This window comes from Erithacus rubecula (genome assembly GCF_903797595.1).
Source record: "Erithacus rubecula genome assembly, chromosome: 12".
Lineage (NCBI taxonomy): Eukaryota > Metazoa > Chordata > Aves > Passeriformes > Muscicapidae > Erithacus > Erithacus rubecula.
In genome coordinates, this window is record NC_136664.1 from 3,771,571 (window position 1) to 3,792,609 (window position 21,039).

Below are 21,039 nucleotides of genomic sequence, written 5' to 3' on the forward strand. Positions count from 1 at the left end.
ATCAATTCAAATCTGCAGATCTTAAAGCACCACCAGATTCCAGAAATCATCACTCTCATTTTCCTTAGGTCTCTTACAAATTAATTCCAGCATTGTTTTGTGTGTTCCATGCTCCTGATGCAAGATATTTGCAGCATTCATTTTACTGCCACCGACAGAAATTCCTTTGATTAGATGCACCTATGACCTAGTAAAACATCTTTCTTTGAATAAAGAAACCCAGACCTGCTGTGATAAATTTAATTTGTGATAAATTAAACAAAAAAACAAAAAAAAAAAAGATTGAATACAGATCTAATCTATCCCACTCTGTCCAGTTTTAGTCCCCAGGAAGAAGCTCACTGTGCTTTCTGAACCATGACAGTGTTTTCACCTCAGTCTTTACTCACTTCTTTGAGTCAGTTTTTAATGTTAAGCAACAAAAGGACTTTACATCTTTAGGAAAATTGGCAGATATATTTTGTGTGGGTTTTCCCCCAGTTCCTTATTTTAGATTATTGCCCTCCTGTGTGATAGAGTCCAGTGAAACAGGAATGTATCTCACTGGTGTTTTCTGAAAATGACAATTCCTGATTAAGGGCTAATTATATCCACAGGGATAGATGTTTACTTTAGCAAAAAGATTAATAAAGAATATTTTAGAATAAAAAGTTTCTTTTAGGCAGCTCCAGAGCCAAATTTTCTCTTTTTGAAATAAAGTGACTCTGCGTCACACTCACTAAATGCTACTGAAACATTCTGCCTTTCCCAGCCTATTGAGCTTTACAGAACAAAGGGCTGAGGAAACTGCTGGCCCACCAGAGAAAACCAATATTTTACTGCATCACTTTCCCCCTATAAGGAGCCATTTCAAACACAGAATTTTTTGTTCATCAATATGCTTAAAACACTTTTTACCTGCCTTGTACAAACCACAGTTGTACATGGAGCCACAATTCTTGGAAAGAGGCATTTCACATCGTTGCATTTTTTATATTTGGACAGTTCCAAACAAGCACATGAAGGAAAACTATGTGAGGAAATCAAGAAAATCAACCTGATGTTGGGCTGATGGACACGAGGATGGTTGGGCTGCTTAAATTGACAGAAAACTGAGAAAATGCAATGACTGTTTCTGAATTGGCAACAAGGCAACCAGGAGGACATGTCAAGCAGAAAAGTTTTGATATAAAACTTCATCAAGAGAGAGGTCTGGATAGAGATGGAGTTGTCAGTAAATAAATAATTGGAATATATAGAATATAATGTAAAACAGGAGCAAACAAAGGGTGCAGAGAAAGAAGAAAACAAAGAGAACTCATGGAAAATCCCACAGACAGGAGATTCATCAGAGATGCTCACAGACACAATTAGCAAAAGGTGGATTCATAAAATATTGAGGAAATTGAGTTTTCCATATGTAAATTATGATGGGCAATGCCAAAAAAACCATCATTCTCTTAAGCAGAACTAGAATTTCCTTCTCCTGTTTAACCAGCACTCTCCACCCTTTCCTTAGCAAGATGGATACAAACACCACACGTGGCATTTTTAATGTGATGTAATGAACCAACCTAAACTTTGTCAAGCCTCTTAAAACAAACACATTTCTCCAGGTCTCCCCAGAACAATAACTTCCAGTGATGTCAGAACAATTACAGCCTGTTTCCAAAGTGCCAATACAAGGCACAGTAATTGAAAGCACCATTTAAACAACAATAAGAAGGATATGAAACACGCACCCATAGTTTATAATAACACAACGTGCTCTATACCATTAACTTTTAATTAACTCCAATTTTGCCACAATTAAACTCAATTAGAGCAGAATGTCTGACATTGCAATTAGCTGTATATAAACACCCCAGTTGGTGTCACATTGAATTAATGTCTCCTGGTGGTGGCCTCTCTTTCCAAGGATAATGGATTTACCACCATCAGGCTGTTAATTGGACCTGGCACCTCGTGTGTTTTGTGTATCTCAGACACAACACCAGATTCCTGAACAACTCTGCTTGTCACAGCCACACAGATTCCAAATGCAACCAGCCAAATTCTTTACTGCACTGTACATTCTGTAATCATTCCCATAGAGAAAAGCTCTTGAAAAAAACTGGGCATCCTGTTTGGTTTTTGTAAATCCCAAATGTTACATCCAGTTTTCTCTTCAATTGCTTGTCAACAACAAAAATTATTAGTTAAAAATGCCATCACACACGTAGAAAAAGAAATTGCATCCATTAGCCAGCCCTGTGTTTAATGGAATAAACTGTTGCTTTTTAGCAGAGTTCAATTTGAATCATCTATTTTTTTCTGTCCTTTTACATGTCAGAAGTTCAGTCATGATCACAAACAATTCTGAAATTATTAGGGTTTGGCTTAATCCATCACAGTCTCAATGGGAAGCCGTTAGACAACAATTTAGCTTAATTTTGGGTGCTGATGCAATTATGCAGCTCCAAAGACAGATATTAAGACACCACCACCCATCAGTTCATTGCCACCTCACCACTTGTGTGTGACACCACTTCTCATTACTCAGAGGGATAATCAACATTTACTACTTCTGAGTGCACTGGCACCCTGCCTTAAGCAGCAAACCTGTGAGATTGAGGGTGACAGAATAAGGAAAGAAAGAAAGAAACCTGATCCTAACACCTTAAGGAAAATGGTTATTCAAATCCTCTGGGTTCCCTAACTGCTAGGAAAAGAGTTACAACCAAATGTGACTCAGCAGATAGGTAAAATTCAAGCTCTGACTTCACAAGGAAAAATAAGAATTTGGTTCCCTGCATATTTAACCCTAAAAAACTGAAGAAAAAAAAATTGCACAAAGTCCTGTAAAAAATACAGAAAGCTGGGTGACAATTTATCATGTCCTTTAAAGAGCTAAAACTTGTTCCAAGAGATTCTAAGTATCTAACACTGAAACCAATGGGCAGTAGAATTACATAAATGTTGAGTTTGTTGTTTGTGGGTATTTTTGAAAATTATACATTTAATCTCCAAATTCTATCAAACCTCTGCTTCCTTTCCTTCTGTCCTAACACCTCCATTTCATCCCTGTTCAGAGTAAAGAAAAGAGTTTGTGAAGAAGCTGATAAATTCTCTATGCTACTCATACATGGCAAGTTTTGAGCTCTGAAAAGGAAAACATGCTCATTAATAAGCAGCTTTAATAAGCCCAGTTTAAAATTATGCTTATAAACTTCATACACATGTCCTGGTGTTCTCTGTGAACAGATAAAAGAGAATTGACCCGGTGGAAATTACTTTTCATAATTACATGCTTCTCCAAAGTTTGGGGATTTAGAGCAGAATGCATAATTGGTTCAAATCACACCTTTTACAGTGGCCATAAAATACTGTAATTTATGGTGCTGAATAGCAAAAATTAAGCCCAAGTAGCTCCTAGCAGCACATTTGCTTCTCACTTAACCAAGATGATAATATCAGCAGGAGCAAAGGATCCTCCAGCAGAGCTGCAGCTCGAGTCACTGCTGATGCTGTGGGGAGCAGCAGCTTTTAAATCACTCAAACTCCTTCTGTGGGGTTTAGGATGTGCCCTGCACGGCCATGGGGTGAGGAGAGAAAAATACAGATTTTCTGTAAGGATGCTGAGGTGTGAATGTGTTCTGTGGCCATTTCATGTAACAGGGGAGAATCTCAGCCAGATTGAAAATGTTGGACTATGGAGAGAGAATAAATTAGGAGGGAGGAAGGGAGGGAAGGAAGGGAGGGAAGGAAGGGAAGGGAGGAAGGGAAGGGAAGGGAGGAAGGGAGGAAGGGAGGAAGGAAGGAAGGAAGGAAGGAAGGAAGGAAGGAAGGAAGGAAGGAAGGAAGGAAGGAAGGAAGGAAGGAAGGAAGGAAGGAAGGAAGGAAGGAAGGAAGGAAGGAAGGAAGGAAGGAAGGAAGGAAGGAAGGAAGGAAGGAAGGAAGGAAGGAAGGAAGGAAGGAAGGAAGGAAGGAAGGAAGGAAGGAAGGAAGGAAGGAAGGAAGGAAGGAAGGAAGGAAGGAAGGAAGGAAGGAAGGAAGGAAGGAAGGAAAGGAAGGAAGGAAGGAAGGAAGGAAGGAAGGAAGGAAGGAAGGAAGGAAGGAAGGAAGGAAGGAAGGAAGGAAGGAAGGAAGGAAGGAAGGAAGGAAGGAAGGAAGGAAGGAAGGAAGGAAGGAAGGAAGGAAGGAAGGAAGGAAGGAAGGAAGGAAGGAAGGAAGGAAGGAAGGAAGGAATGAGGAAGGAGAGAAGAAGAGCTCAGACCCAAGTGCAAAAGTTCATGCCTGAAGTAAGTCCTGAATCTGTTATAGCAAAATATATATCAATAACCTGTAAATACTAACTGCAATTTAATATACAATGTCCATATTGTCCTTTTAAATATTTTGAGCTGAATGTATTGGGAAAAAAAATCGTTATAAGTTACTGATAGCATTTGTAGGTAATTATGTTCCCTGAATCACATCCTCAGTACTCTCAAAAATCAATGGAATTTCCTCTTTAAGCTGAAAATCTGGGAAAAAAAAGGCAAAAAAACCAATGGTTTTTTTTGTTTAGTAATTGCTGATCATCTAAGAGATTGATTTACAGAAAAAAAAAAAAAAAAAAAAAAAAAAAAAGAGGTCATTGAAAACAGTTTTTATTCATAATACAAACCTGGTCAAATATCTGTAATCTGACTGCTACACTTTGAGCAAATGTCTTGAAGCCTAAGAGATACAATTTTACCTTTAATTATAATTTCAATTCAGAATTCAACTAATCAATTCACTAATCTCACTGACCAGAATTTAGGAGACAACTTCCCCTCCTTATATCAGCCTGGGCAGATGATCCAGGAATTGAGATGGGAAATTATTTATATGCTTGCATCTACAGGTTCAAAGCACGTGGCAGAGATAGTGAGCACAGCATTGATCAAAGCTCCCAGGGAAGAAATGAAATTAAATTCACATCCTCAAACACCTGCATTCCTTTAAAGCAAATCTCTAATAAATAAATACACTGCATATATCAATTGAAAACAGGCTGAATGGGAGCTGGAGGTTGGTACTGTTGGGTGACTCAACAGCTGGAAATTAATAGTGGCTGTTAATTTTGCAATTTGGCACCTGGCAGAATGCAGGGTGTCTTTCAAACTGAGGTACTGTGGGGATGTTAAATGGGTTAAATGAGTCTCCCAGGTGTGCAGTGCCACCTCTGTGTCCTGACAGGCTGGGGGACAAGGGAGTGATAGGTCTGGAGAGCCTGGTCCCTCCCCTAAGCCAAAAACAGCACAGGCTGTGCTGGCATTGCTGGGTTTGGGGACAGCTGTCTTGGGTTGCAATGCAGGATGTGGCTAGAAATGTGAATTCTGTCACCATCTGTTGAAGCCAGGTGTGGCAGTGACCCTGATCCCCTGGCACCTATTGTCTGCTAATGGGCCATCTTTAAACCAGCTGGGGCAATCATCTTTATCTTTCCACAGCCCATCCTCCCTCAAGGAGATATCTCCTGTTAATGGGCCATTGTTTAAAACTGGGTGGGGCACTGACCCTTATCACTTTGGAAGATATCTCCTGTTAATGGGCCATTGTTTAAAACTGGGTGGGGCACTGACCCTTATCACTGTGACACATATTATCTGCTAATGGGCCATCTTTAAAACAGCTGGGCAATCATCTTTATCTTTCCCACAGCCCATCCTCCCACCAGGAGATATCTCCTGTTCATGGCCACTGAGTCCCAGGGCACGACTGATAAAATTCCATCATCCCACTGGGAGATGCTCCAGCCAGGGCAGGAGCCAAGTCTTTCCTATCCAGATAAAAACTGAGATTTTGGACACCAAGGCACTTTCTTTCCACTGGATCCCAGAGGAACACTGGACCTTTCCACATCATCCCTGGAGTTTCAGAGGAAACTGCACCTTCTCCAGGAGCACTGCTCCAGCTGAACCACATCTGCCACTGCAGGAGGATGCAGCCACCATGGAATGGGACTGCTGCCACCACCCTGACTGACTGACGGGTGTCAGCTTGGATTCTGACTCTGGCAGTGTATTTTAATTTTCCTAGTAGCTGTTATTCCTAATCCCCATATCTTTGCCTAAGAGCCCCTTAATTTCAAAATCATAATAATTTGGAGGAAGGGGGATTTACATTCTCCCTTTCAAAGAGAAGCTTCTGCCTTTATTGGCAGACACCTTCTCCTACAAACCAGGACACAAGGATACCCACAAATCCTCAGGTCATGGCCACTGGACATTCAGCACTGCTCTGAGCATCCCAAAACCTCAACTTAGGAACACTTCAGGCCCAACAAGTACCAACATCTCTGTTTTTTTCTCCAAGTTCCTGTTGGAAGCTCTGGATTTTTGGCTAGATAAAGACTGCTTTTTTTTTTTTTTTTTTTTTTTTTTTTTTTTTTTTTTTTTTTTTTTCTTTCTGAGGGAAAAGCTCCAGTTTCTGGGAATAAAGCTTTCACCTTTCACACCTGAGAATCCCTAAGGAAAATCAGGCCCTCCCCAAGGAAGAGAGCACCACACTGATCACAGGGAAACTAGAAGCTCATGAGAACTGGGAAAGAGTGGAAAGCATTCTGCTACAGCAAATGTCCTCTTTAGAGGGGAAAATATGAAATACAATAAAGTTTCATAGCATTTGGGCAATATATGTTATTTTTAGAACAATTTCTTTACCTCTTTTTTGTCCTCTCCAATATGTTTCCTTAGCAGCAAGGGAAAAAATGGAAGTTTTTTACAGGTTGTTTTAGACAACAAGAAAAATTGGCAGTTTAAAACTGTCATGATTTTCCTCCCTCTAAGTAATTTCTAAATGGTAAATCATAATCCTGCTATTTTTTATTATTACTCTATTAAATCTTCTGAATTTAACAGAAATGTAACTATAGTGCACTGCTTTATTTGTTCCCATCCACAAATAAAATCTGTACTCTGTATATGAACACAGATCACCTGTTTTATGGATACATAATAGATTTAAGAAATATATATAATAACAGAGCCTTAAATAGATAATAGGTATTTTCAATTCCTTACATTCATATATCTGAATTCCCAGTGTGTATTATAAATATTAAGAATAATGTCAAAAGCAGAGATTGTGAAGAATTCTGTAAAGATGAACTGCTTTGCAAATTTAAACTGCAAATGCAGCTGCAGAGCAGGGTACAGCACATCACACTTGCTAATGACAAATCTAGAAGAAATAATTTGTATTTCTCCAAATTTTCCATTCACAGAACCATTTCAGATGGAGGTTTTCTGGCTCCACCTTCTCCAATACTTGCCCCACTTTCCCACTCAGAAACTGGACTGTTTGATGTGCTTTTATGTTTTAGTGATGGACTTGAGAAGAGCATTTCCCAGTCCTGGCAGACAAAATGTTTTGAAGATTACAAAAATCAGAGATAAAAATAAAAGTCCTCATGGGACTCATGACCTCAAAGGATCCCAGTGCCTGTCCTTGCAACCTTCCAGTCTCACTCCTGCACAAGAGGTTTTGCCAGCAGCTGCTGGGACCTGCTCTATTCCCCACAGGAAAAATGAAAACCCCTCAAAATAAAAAGATCCATCATGAATCTAAACATATGGTGTTTCACATAAGCTCATATCAGCAAATTATCTCTTAAAAATTTGCAAACTAAAGCCATGTCTCCTGTTAATGAGCTATTAGAAGAGGAAAAATAAACCAAGACACTCTCATAAATGTAGCTTAATTTTAGGGAATTTGTCTAATTAAGAAATAATTAGTTATGACCTGAGTAAACTGGGATAAATACAGCAAGACTTTTATCACTTACATGCTAATAAAATCATGTCAAAGTAAAATTTCCATTATATTAGAAGTCTCGTCATGCAGTGTTCTCTAAATATTTATAACTTTAGTTCCCTCAACGTCTCTCACTCATTTGCTCTTATGCAGGGAAATAGATCTAAAGAAAGAAAAAGATGAACAGAAGAATCACCTGTTTCCATGGATGTTTCCATCAAAAACAACTAATAAAGGAAAATTGGAATTCTCACTGCTCTGCTTGCAGTGTGCAGTGTTGCAAACTTACATTTTTCAGAGTTTTCCTGAACTTCCACCTATCGAGTCTTGTCTTATTTTCATTTTAAAGAATTAAATATCTAACTGCCAAAAAGAATTCCAGAGATAAGATGTTGTTGATCAAAAAATCTCCCCTCCCAGAAACCAGGATAAAAGGATTCACTTAGGGTTTATGAAATCATACATTTGTGTTTGTGGCATATATTTTGGGCATATTTGGAGCTATTTAGTCAAAGAATAGCAAAAAAGCAGCCTGAACATGTGCAGCAGAGTGATGTACAGCTATATTTTCTTAAAATGAAAAACTATATAAGTGATTATCTTATTGCTTGGTTGGTAAATGTATCAGTCAGAACTATATTAAAAAAATCCTTTTATTTCTTGCAGACACCTGTTCACATGTGATGCCACAGGAAAATGGGTTTGATTTCTGCTCCTGCAGAGTTTGTGCAGCTGCAGGTCCCAGTGGTGCTGTGGCTGCCCCAAGGCTCTGAGCTCTATTAATTGCCAGCAGAGAGGTAACAGAGAGACAGCTGATATATTCTGGGATGTGGCAGAGACAACCCACAAAGGGCTCTAATTTCATTTCCACAGATCAAAATATGAAATGTTGCTATCACCCACCCACAGGTGGTCATCTGCCTCACACATGGGCTGGGATACAGATGATTCCCTGCAGTGGACTTAAAATACAGCACTCAAAAATTTGGAAGGTCACCTGGCCTTCTGCCTTTTTTAATTTCTTTTTCCAGCACACAGTAATTTTTGTATCATTTCAATATTGGAAACACCATGGTTCATAGTGTCATTTTTCCTCCAAGTGTCTTAGGGACATTTTTAAAATATGTTACAATGAGCAGGCTGTGTTTGGGGTCCTGTGAAACTGCTGCATTATAGAAGGACTCCTAAAGCTTGGTGTAAAAAAAACAAACCAAATACCCAGAGATTGGATTTTGAAGACAATTACACATTCAACTGGGCAAAGATATTTAAATTTTTTTACCTGTAGCCTAATTCCCTCTGATGTTGTTGCAGTAACTCACTGAGTCCATAAACTGAATGCTTGAAGCATCCTTATTTCTTAATTTTATACAAATTCTTTTCACAAATTTTGCATAAATATTGTATTAATTAAAATTTATGTCTCAATTGAAATTAAAAACCTGTTTAGTGCTTTTGCCCCAACACAAGCAGATCCAGCTTAAAATTATGACCCATTATCCTACAATAATTTTACAGAGATCAAGAATTAAACTCACAGTTCTGAAACCACAGAAATAATTATTGTATCAGGTGTTCTATGCTCACTTTTGAGCAGACCACAATTCCAGGGCTGACAGAACTAGATATTAGAATTACTTGAATAAACTAAATGCTAGCAATTTCCAGATAATCATACACCTCTCTAATTAATATCCATAAGTTGATGGAGGGCATGTACAGACTGAAAGGCATTAACATGGGAACAAAGTTCAATTTTCCACTGAAATTTTCTTAGCATCAATATTTACAACCTGGGCTATTTCACAAAAATTGCAGACATGGCAGAGTCCTGTAGTAAGAAATGTGAAGGCAAAAGTTTCCAGAACACAGGATCCTAAAGGGATTTATTTATGGCCACAGCTGATCAGAATGGATAAAGCTGCACAGCTCTTGCAAAGACAGTGGAAAGGTTCTACACAGTAACCAAACAAATTTATGCTCAGATGATGGTTGTGTGTTCCCCTTGAAACATGATTTATAAAGAGCAGAATACAGGTCAGTGTCTGAGCAAGGAAATGCAGAGAGTGTAGGAAAAGTGGAAGTGAATGACATAAAACATCAGGAAAGACAGGGGGAGGAAAATGTTTTGGAATGATGCTAAAAGTGCAAGGGAAAAAAAATCAAGAATGTGGAAAATGAAAAGAAGATGGCAGGGAAGGATAAGACAGGTAATATGGTTTTATTCAAGTCCATAAAGAACCAGAGGTCAGAAAGGAGGCAGCAGCTCCTCTTCCTGCAGGCATGGAATTATTGACAAAAATATAATTAATTCATTGTGTCAGTTCTCAAAAAAATAAAAAATAAACTTATTACAGACCATACCTGTCTTGTTTAGAAACAGGAGCTATAGATAATCATGGACCCACATTTCCAGGTTCAGGACACAGCCATAGAAATCAAGGTCTTTGCAGCAATTAGAACATTGAGATTCTGAATTTCAAATAAATGTCTAAATAATAAAGAATTCTTGCTGTATTGTGAGGAAGAAGAGATGTGGAGGTTTGAGCAGCTAGATTTCAAAAATGTCTGTATTACATTCTGAAGGTAATTGATGGATGACACAAAACTCATTATTAGATTAGCAAGTAGAGCCAGAATTTCAAGACTGTCTTGAGCCACAGGACAGGTACTCTGTGTCAAAATTCCCACTGCAGCACTTCTGCACCCTCCAGCAAAGGATCAGGAAACTCAACAAAGCAAATCAACAAAAATTTACACTTAATAAGAGATGAAAAAAGATCCTCCTTGCCATTCATAAAGACAAGAATAATAGTTTCTATTTAACCTGTGGTTGGTTGTGTGTCAGGCTGGTTTAAGAAAGGTTTATGGGCAGATAAATATTTCCTACCCAAGTAATTTGACTCACACCAAGCAGAAAAAATGAGATGTTCCCATCTTTCCCCTGAACTCCTAAGATTCCTTCCTTTCTGCAGGAAAACACAAGTTCTGAGGAAAGGGCAAAGTGTCTTGCAGGGTATTGTTGTTGCACCCAGCACAGTGAGGCCCCAGCAATGTATTTTGAGGGTTATTATAATACAAATAGGGAAAAGAAACAAACAAACCAATCAGGCTGAGCAGCAAAGAAACATCATGATGACTTTTAAATGCCTTAAAATGCAATTAATATATAATAACAGAAACAGCAAAGAAGCATCATGATGATTTTTAAATGCCTTAAAATGCAATTAATATATAATAACAGAAGTGGTTTCATAGGCAATTAACATAATATGACAAAAAATGTTATTAGTCTCCTTGTGTTTTACTGAACACATCATTATTCTTTCTGGGAGTGTTCTATTAGAAAATAATTTAAAATAATCCAAACCAACTAAACAACAGACAAAAAACCTACAAAACCAAACCACCATGCAAACAAATTTTATGTCACTCATTATTGTCTCAACAAACTCACATTTTCCCATAGCTCCTACTGCTCTGCATTTCCACTCTCCCACCCCTCAATAAGAAAATACTCATTTTTCCTGGTGTTTGGAGAGTGTGTTATTTTTAGGATGGAAATCCAAGCCCACTGCCTTGACAGTTATAGGTCACAAACAAAGCTTTGCTGGTTTTTACAAAATTTCTCTCTATTCCTGCTACAAATGACACGCCAGGGCTGTTGAACAGCAGGGATGGCAAAGACACAGGAGCAGCCAGAGCTCAGGATAAAGCAAATGCCCTCCAACAAAACCAACTGTTGATTTTTGCAGGCTTTCCCTAGAAATCAAATGAGGATGTTGCTGCTTTCTGAAAGGAATCACAGTTCCCTGCTGATATCTCATGGCATTAGGAGCTATTGATTTGCATACAGTATTTATTGAACAGACTATTGCCAGTAAAAATGAACAAGATATGGTAAATTAGAGAGCTCATACAGAATATTTTCTTTCCCCCAAGATAAAACACATAACAATGACCTGAATTTTTGCTTCATTTCTTGTCAGATTTCCTCTTTATCCCATAAAACAACTTTGGGAGAGAAATATTTCCAGTGGCTGGAAATCCCATTTCCATCCCAGCTGCACAAGCAATTCTTTAAACCATAGTTTTAAGAAATGTGACTCCACTTAAAATTTATATGCTCAACTATTTGATTTATGCCCACAGTGCTGGTGATCACCTTGGCTTTGACCCTGGTAAACAATCAATGCCACAAAGTTTCCCAAGAATTCAGGAGTTTGCCCATATGAATCTCAAAAGATCCAGGTTTTTGCTTCTGCTGGGTTTGTTTCTACCCCCAGGTTTTGAAGAGCCCTCTCTGAATTTACCTCATCATGTGAGCACATTAATGAATATAAATGTAAACTCAGCAATATGAAGGAAAAAACCCATCCATTTCTACATTTAACATGCAACACAAGCTACAGAGATCTTTGTCCCTGTCAGGATTTTCAGCTGTATTTCAGTTGGTCTGTCTACAGCTCATGCATATAAATAATTTTCTATCTGATTAATAATTTTATTTTTTACTTCCACAAGATCTTTTATTATAGTAAAATTTTCTTTCATTTCCTCTTGCTAAATAGTCAGGATTCTTCCCTGAAACTTTGATCTCTGCCATGATTTTTTGATGCAAGAGATGCAATTTAAAAATCACCAGTGTTTTAACAGGCTTGCTCTGTGTATTAATGATTCTTTAATTAAATCAAGCATATTTTATGGCAATTTATATATCTACAAGACCACACTTGTTGCCATGAAAGACTGAGTGCCTTCTTTTTTGGGGGATATTAGTAGGAAATTACTGAGGTCTGGCATTCCCCATCAACTGGTTTCAGCTCAGAACAGATCAGTTACACTCCAGACAAATCTGCCAGTGCAGATAACTGGGATTAAAATACATTTTAGACCATTCTTGAAATTAGAAGCAAACTCATGATCTTCCCTTTGAAGGAGCAGCATGTTTCTGTGTGCTGTCCACAGACAGCATCAGCAGAGATTCAGTATCAGGGGAAGATAAATCATTCCAAAAAGGATGTGGCTGCACTAAAATGGACTTACACAGACAACAAATTCCCTCTCCTGCACACAATAAATTACAGCCATTCACTTCCTGGGTTTTGCTATACTAACACTTCCCTTATCTGCAAAAATGCATTAAAGCACTTACAAATCTTCCCCACAAAATGCTCCTCAGCACCTGAGCAAGCTGGTTTTCCTCATCATTGTGAAGCATTTCCATTATTTGTTCCTTATTAAAAGGGGAAATTGAGCCCATTGGGGCTGCAGCCTCACCCTCCACCTTTGGCTCAGCCCCATGTATCTCACAGCAGAGAGCTGTGATGGGTCTGAAATCCTTCCCCTCCTCTCAGCCTGCTTGTGAGCCAACATACAGAAACAATTCTCCACAGAATGCACACTCTCAGTTTGCTTTTCAGTCCTGTTAACATAAGTTTTCTAAATATCTCAGTCTGTCACTGCCAGTTGCAAGGCATCCTTTCACACAAGTGTGATCTGCCATTATGAAAAAAACTGAGGGCTGATTTCACACCTCTGCTTGTTAAGTATTTTTTTAAAGCAAATAAAGCTCTTTACTTAAAAAAATAATTAAAACTAACTCTTCATTAGCAGTTCAAATTGCCTAGGTAAATTTGGTCACAGCTCTAATTTGCATGCAGTTTTATCAAGCTGCTCTATTTCATGCTTGCAGAGGATCACTTTCTGATTTTTTCCCTTCCACACACTTTTGTTGCCTTTAAATGATGGCAACATCCTTTAGAAAGCTTGAAAGTTGGAACACCCCAGTGGCACTCTGCCACCTAACCCCAAAGCTCATGCATGAACAGTAAAATGAAAATTGAATATTTTTGCCAATTCTTCTACCACCTAACTTGGAGTAAAGGACACAACAGAGTTCTTGTAACTTAGAAACTTGTTGTCATCTTGGCAGTGACAATCTCCATAACTCTTTCTGCTTTTTCTTGCATTCTGCCTACAAATACATTATCCAGGTAAATATGAGGTTTTGAAAATGAGCCCAGGGGTTTTAAATAGCAGATTACCCCATAATCACTGATTTTCAGACTTCTATTTTCACTGGCCCTCTATTTGACCCTTTGTTTCCCAATTCATTTATCAACACTGAGCACAAGTAGCCCTCCAGCTTCACTGGAATCCTCTTGCTCTGTTATCACATCTCTTTACAGAAACACTTGATTTTCTTTTTTTTTTTTGCTCAAGGAAAGGGCTGAAAAGTCACTAATATTTCTGCTCTGCTGGAATCAGAAAAGACTATGGTTCTGAAGTGAATTGCATAAATTATGAGCAGGTTTTGGATGGTGTGCACCTCACAGATTTGGGCTAGAAAATCCATCCTAAATCTCCCCACCAATCTCCCTCATCTGTTTTTTTTCCATATTTTCCCAATAGCAAATAAATAAACTACTTGCCATTGTCTGAAATTTCTGACTTAGACTGATTTATTCAAATCTCGAGAGAAAACCAAATATGCTTGAGAGCATATTTATAAAATGCAGTATTTTTTTTTTTTTTTTTTTACTTACTCCCAGTAAATAGGGGCTTTAGGCTGCCTCTTATCTCCCCAGCCCAGCAGCAATTCCACAACCTGCCCAGAGCTGCCTAAGCTCCCTCTTCAGAGCATCATTTAGCAGTTTTGTCAACAAGCTCCAGCAAGCCCAAAGTAAAACCATTCCATGTAAAACCACCAGTGGACTCAGACCTGCAGAATTCCTATCAGGATGCTCTTTAACAAACCTCTTGAGGAGGAAAAAGGAGCTGCCACACAATTTCCTAGTTGTCTTTGCTGGGCATAAATCATCCCTGAGTCCTGCTCTTATCCACAAGCAGCTTTCACTTAAAACTGAAGCTGACTGACATCTTTTGGACTTTAGGAACAAAAATCACAAAGTTTCATAAGAAATAAACTCATAAACCAAGTGGATTAATAAGTTTATTTCACAGCCTGAGGGTGGTGCCATTAATACGAGCTGCCTTGCATTCCTCTTGCCACTTTGAGTTCCTTTGCTAAAAACCAAATTTTCAACTCATCTGAAAATACAACTTCCACACAAATGGGCTCCACTGAAAAGACTGGCAGGCCCTGACCCTCAGACAGATGTTTTCACTCTATTTTAAAATATTTTCTAACTTTTACTAGAAATAAAATACTTAAACCATGGAAAGAAGGGATTAACACAAACAACAAAGTTGTCTGTGTAAAGTTTGATACTGTGTAATTTAATCATGTTCTCTTTTATGAATCCAGAGAGAAACTAAAAGTTTTTAAGTGTTCCTCCAGGAGAAAGAGGGCAGCAAAAACACCATTTTCAAATGTTCAGTGTAAAAAAAAACAAAACAAAACAATTTTTTTTAACAGATTGAATATTCTTAGCAAATTGAAAACATTCTGAGGTGGTAAAATCTGCAAATTTCTATGAAATACTGTGCTCACCAAAGCTCTGCTTGGTGCCTTATTGACATTTTTCAATTCTTACCCCTTGAGCATTTATGCTCTAAGTGCAGGATGCTCAGAGCTAAGGCAGAGCATCCCTGGGTGTAGCTGTGTCCTGTAGGATTCAAACAGATTTTATGTTTTCATCCTTCCCCCATCTCTAAATACAAACTTGATATTCTGATGGTTTGCAAAGAACTTGTATGTTTTCCACAACGATTTCTTCTTTACTTGTTGGCATTTTGCTTTGAATTTTCCCTTTCAGACCCACAGTTCTGCTCAGGGAGAAGCTCAAACAAAACCAGAAAACACTTTTCTTTGAGAGAAATTCAAGGGTACTTCAGGTTATTCACCTTTCAGTGTACCAAGGAGATCAGGGAGAAAATCCTGTTGTCTTCCTGACACCGTGACACATCTTTATTGGAAAATAATGGGCTGGATTTGAGACAGAGTAATCAAGTTGAGGATTCTCCTTCAGAACATTCCAGCCCCATTTTTTGCTGCAGGATGGGAGTGAGCTGCTGAGCAGAGTGCTGGATAACAGCTCAGGATGTGCATTTACACTGCTCTGCATCACCTGCTATGTGACATCTCTTGTGCATAACTTGCCTTGCTTCCAAAAACCTCCTCTAGGGAAATGGGTTTGTCTTAATTTAAGTTTTGCCAGATCAGATATGAGGGCTATTTGTGGTTTGCTGCATTAAGTTGAAAAGTCTACTATGATTTTCCAGGAGAAAAAAAAAATATCTAAGGTTTATGCTCAGCACATTAAGGTGGAAAGCCACTGATAAAATAAGAAACAGCTGGCAAATGAAGACAAGGAACAGTGTTAAAAAGAGAAACTGCAATGTTTTTCTTGCAAGAAGGACGTCAGCAGCTCCCATAAATCCTGTGCAAGTGCTTAACACACATTTCACTGCAGACCCAGACACGAAGGAGATGTTTAAGTGTTGAAAACCAGCATATGGCAAATTTTAGCAGTGCTGTTTGAGCAGTAGGACCCATCATCAAACTGGGAAACTCTCCCAGAGGAGGAAGGAAACAGCACTGGAGGTACAAGTGTTGATTATTACACTGCAGGAAACAAAACTGAGGGGTCAGGGGTGGCAGCCAGGACTGTCCCCAAGCCTGTGTCCCACAGATTATCCCTGTGGTGGGACACAAAACCACTGAGTACTTGGAATTCTGCTGCTCCTCTGGATCAGCACAGCCAGGGACAAGTCATGGGAGAACACATGCCCAGAGCTGGGTAGAAAACATGAATTGACATGTTTTTGTGCATTTTGGGACATTATGGGGCAGTTGTTCTGCAAATTTCAGAGATCATTTGTTGGGTGTTCAGTGGAGAGAAATATTTTTGTTGACAAGGAAAGGAAAGGAATCTTTAGTAAGGACTTTGTAGGTGATGTACATTTCATATGTAACAATTTCATATCATCAGAATGTTCTCTACCTCTATTAGAGACACCCATTAGTAAAATGTTCAATAGTACTTTTCATTGACCATTTGACAGTAAAAATGTATAATTGTGTAGTACCATGGTGACAACTTCCCCAAAAGATCTTCCTTTGTCCAAACAAAATTTTCTATTCAGAAATCAAATACAGAAATAATGTTCAGACAGCATTTGCACTGAAGATAAATGACAGAAATTCCATGCAGAAAGAAGAAAAATTTCAATTCCGTGAAAAACAAACACATTTACCATTTCCAACAGATTCTCTTGAAATTTCATGTGGACAGTGGCTGCCACTGAGTGTTCAATATAACTGCAGATCTTCCAGGAGCAAACACAAAATGCACACAATCAGCACAGAGGCAGAGATGTCATCACCCTGAGCACTCACCTCGTAATTGGCAATTGCTTCTCGATCAAGGGCTCGGGTCACAGAGACGTCCCCACTCATCTCATTGATCCTAAAAATTCCTTTGGGGTCTTGATCTACCCCCTTCCCAGAGAGACGAAACTTCACTCCCTCAGTGCCTTCACTTCTGATGACCTGCATGGTAGGAAACAAGGGATGGCCACGTTGTAAAACCTTTTAAACTCGTCCTAAAACCACATTTCAGTCTTTCAACTAGTGCTGAGCTCTGTTCCCTGCCAATAAAATGTAACTATAAAATATGATTTCAATCATTCACAAGACACTGTGCAATTTTTGTGTTAAACCCTGGGAAAGCTGCTCATGTTCTTGGCTATTTCCTATCTTATCTTTAGTGTCTTCAATTTCACTACTTTAAGTTTCTGTTATTCCATCACTGAATTTGCTCTATGTCTAGAATTTGACATTTCATTTAATGCTATTTCTTCTTTTTAGTTAAATTGATAGAACAGCTACAAACTTATAAAAAAAAAAAAGAATATTCTATTGATTGCCAAGAAGCACTCTTACTTCACAACAGCCCTTAGCATACCAGAGAGCCATCACACAATATTTTATATGTCATTGTGAAGTCATTACACACTACTTTCAGGTTGGGTTTTTTCCCCTAATTCTCTTTCAAACTCATCCTTTTCCAGGATTTTAAATCAAGGGGAGAATCTCTGCACGAAAATATCAGAATGTCCTGCCCAGAATATTCCTAAATCACCCAGTTGGAATTAATTCACATCCCAAATTTCTATTTGTATATACACACACACACACCCCCATGAGTGTATGGCAACTCCTTGTCACTCTCACCTTATTTTCCCATGAGAACAAAATCCCTAAAAATCCAATTTCATGGCAGCCTCACATTGGTGACAGTAACATTTACCAACCTGCAGAGCCACACAACGTCAGTTATAAGACACACACTTTGCAAATTTGTATTTGTACACCAGAATCTGAGGGATTATAAATTAATCTTGCCCTTTAAGGCTGACAGTCTTGCCAAGCCATTTCTTCCCTCTGCTGTTGGGTGTTTTTTTGTTTCTAGCAATTTCACATCGCTGATTTCCGCAGAAACATTGAGTCAAAAATTTATATTCTGGTCTGAATTACAGTTCAGGAAGAGGAAGGGAGAAAGTGGCCTTAGAAATCTGGATCTTCTCCAACTTTGAGATAATAAATGTGCAGGGTGTTTAATAATGTCCCTGAGGAAATAAATGTTTGCTGCCCTATTGCTGTGGGTTGAGCAAACGCTGGTTTGCAGATTACTGGGCAGGGAGATTTTGACTTAACTCCATAATCATTATTTCTTTCTTTTAATTGAGAAAAATGCCACGAGTTATAAAATAGGAAATCAGTATTTTTACAGATAAAGTTACTCTTCCCCTTTGGGGAAGGGAGACATTTCATAGTAAAAAAGATGTTTCACCTTGTTTTTTCTCCCTCTTTCCAACACTCAGAAACTCTAATGGTTGAAGTTTCTTTCCTGTTTATTTTTGAGTGAGCCATGCCAAAACACAGAGGCAGACAATCCTGCAGGTGACAAAAGGGCAAAGTCACTTTGAGACTTCTGTTTTGATGATGAACCTTGATCTTAATGGCTCCTACTGAAAAGTAACCTTCTGTTCAGGTCATTTTTGGGTCAATTTCTGGTATTTTTATGTCAAGCTTAAAAATAAATGTTTTCTTTAACAGAAAGCTATGCTTGAGATTTTGCAATGTCATGACCATTGCTCATTTTTCTAGGGAAAAGATGGATTGATCCTTTTCTGCCCTGATGTATGAGACTGAGAGGAGGCAAGAGCACCTTCCCACATAAGAACAGAGCTTTGAAAGGCTTGAAATCAGCCCAGACCAGCAAAAAAGTCTAACCCAGAGATGTTTATACTACACCCATTTCCACCAGAGTCACCAAACATTATCTGTTTGTGACAAATTTAAGACACAGTATAAACACAATGCCCCAGTTGTAACAACCCACAGTAAGAAAGAAAAATATTGGGAAGGGACTCCTCTGAAAGGGAATTTGTAAAAAAAAAAAAAAAAAAATCCAGATATTTATACGGGAAATTTTCTCTACATTGGATAGAAAAGCAAGAATGGAGTAATAATAATAATAATAATAATAATAATGATAATAATAGTAGTAGTAGTAATAATAATGGTCCCTGCAAACCCAACCAATGGGAAAATTTCTTTTCAGCATCAAACCTGGCAAAGATCTCCACCTTGAATTTGATGGTGAGTCTTCCCAAGGTGGTGCCTGAAAGGTCAGTGCTCCTTGGAGCTGACACACCCCACATCCCATCAGAGGTTTCCTGAAAACTGGCTGAGCTCTGTCAGCTCTTTGGAGATCTCAAGAACCCATCACATTCACGGTGCAAACCTTTCCAGCCCTTTTCCTTTTATCAATTCCCCTGTCCTGCACACTGATGTGACCCAGAGCCACATTGTGGAATGCTCACAAAAGAAATAATTTTCAAAAGGTTCGTTAAAACGCTTAATTAGCCACAAGAGGGAGCCGCGAACTCCCAGGAATGTCGGGGAGAACATCACCATCCCCTAATTAAGATGCTGATATAATGGCTGCATAGTTCAAAGAAAGTGCATTTCCCAGTTCACACGGAGCTCAGTACAATGAAAAGTTTAATAAAAATCGGGCTTAATTTGCCATATGGTTTGGTGCTTCAGCAAAAGCAAGGAAGAAAGCAGGAGGATTGTCTGACATCTCCTCTGGCAAGGCTGAGATTTGGAGCACTGGCATAAACACAGCACTGCTCACAGGAAATTTTCCTAGCTCACAATGCAGTTGCAAACAATGTTTTCCCAATATCCTGGTGGAGATAAAACAAGGCCAGACTATTTCTGCTGCAATGTTTACTTTGGGATTTCATTTTTACTTTTCTAAAAGACATAAATGAAATCCCACAGTCACTGCTACCTGAAGCCCAGGCAGAGACAGATATTTCCATAATTTTTTCACAGCTTCAGGAACTTCATTGCAGGTTCTAATACTGAAAAAGTCTGCACCATATGGCAGTATGTGTTGCACATAGAGGCTCTGCATTTTTAGGAAATAAGGCAGCACAGGACCCCACCACCCACCCACTGGGAATATGGATAAGACAGGAATATTTTATCCAGCATCCCAGCATCTACCTGTTTCATTCTCCCTTGTCACAGGTCAGAGGGGACTCTCTGTGGGCAGGTGGCTTAGAATAGACAGCAGCTGAGCATCCCAAAATTGCCTGGGCTGCTGGAGGCTGCCCCTCACCCAGGACACAGGGACAGCACTGCATGGACACTCCAGCACCCACTGCTCATCTCAGGGATACTCCAGGGAATAACTGGGGGTAGAAGAGATCCACCCCACAGGCACAGCACCCTGAGAGACACTTGTGAGCACACAGAGCATCACAGAGCTGTCAGGAGCTGCTTCCTGCTGAACCAAGGCCAGACTGATTTCCCCAGTGCTGCTCCTCAGCTGCCATTGTGTGTCCCTCACAGCTAAACTCATCTCAGCACTGTGATCCCCTGTTGGCACGGGTTTATCACAAAACTAAATCAGAGTGCTCTCAAGAGAAGAAGAGAAATAGAAGTACAAAACCCCACGCTGCCCCGAGAGAGAATTCACAGTTCTGCAGTGCCAGCAAATCTGTCCTGAACAGACCATCCTCAGTCACCAGCTTCATTCTTTAAAAGTGTTTGCCTCAACCACTCCCCTAATTTATCACTTCTTGATGCCAGGTGAATTATAGATGCATCATAATAGTTTCACTTTTTAATTAGAAAAATAATCCCACCCCCAGACAGGAATATTTGGTTCATGGCCCAGTTCTTTTCATTTCAGAGCATTACAGTGTCTCCCTTGTGATTATTTTTCAATTTTATTTTATTTTATTTTTTGTAGGGTTGTTTGGCTCTGGTGTTTCCTGCTTCCCCTAGCATCTTAGGAAGCAAATTTA

General features: G+C 39.0%; 1 protein-coding gene across 3 annotated transcripts in view; it reads right to left on the minus strand.

Moving 5' to 3' along the window:
- Nucleotides 1–21,039, minus strand: part of CDH13 (cadherin 13) — a gene marked incomplete at its 3' end in the record, with an annotated part of 419,157 nt that overhangs the window by 199,325 nt on the left and 198,793 nt on the right. For all 3 annotated transcript variants that reach the window (XM_079316432.1, XM_079316433.1, XM_079316431.1), the window contains one exon: nucleotides 17,048–17,200. In XM_079316432.1, coding sequence (XP_079172558.1) covers nucleotides 17,048–17,200 — 153 coding nt within the window. The remainder of the gene's footprint in view (nucleotides 1–17,047; nucleotides 17,201–21,039) is intronic.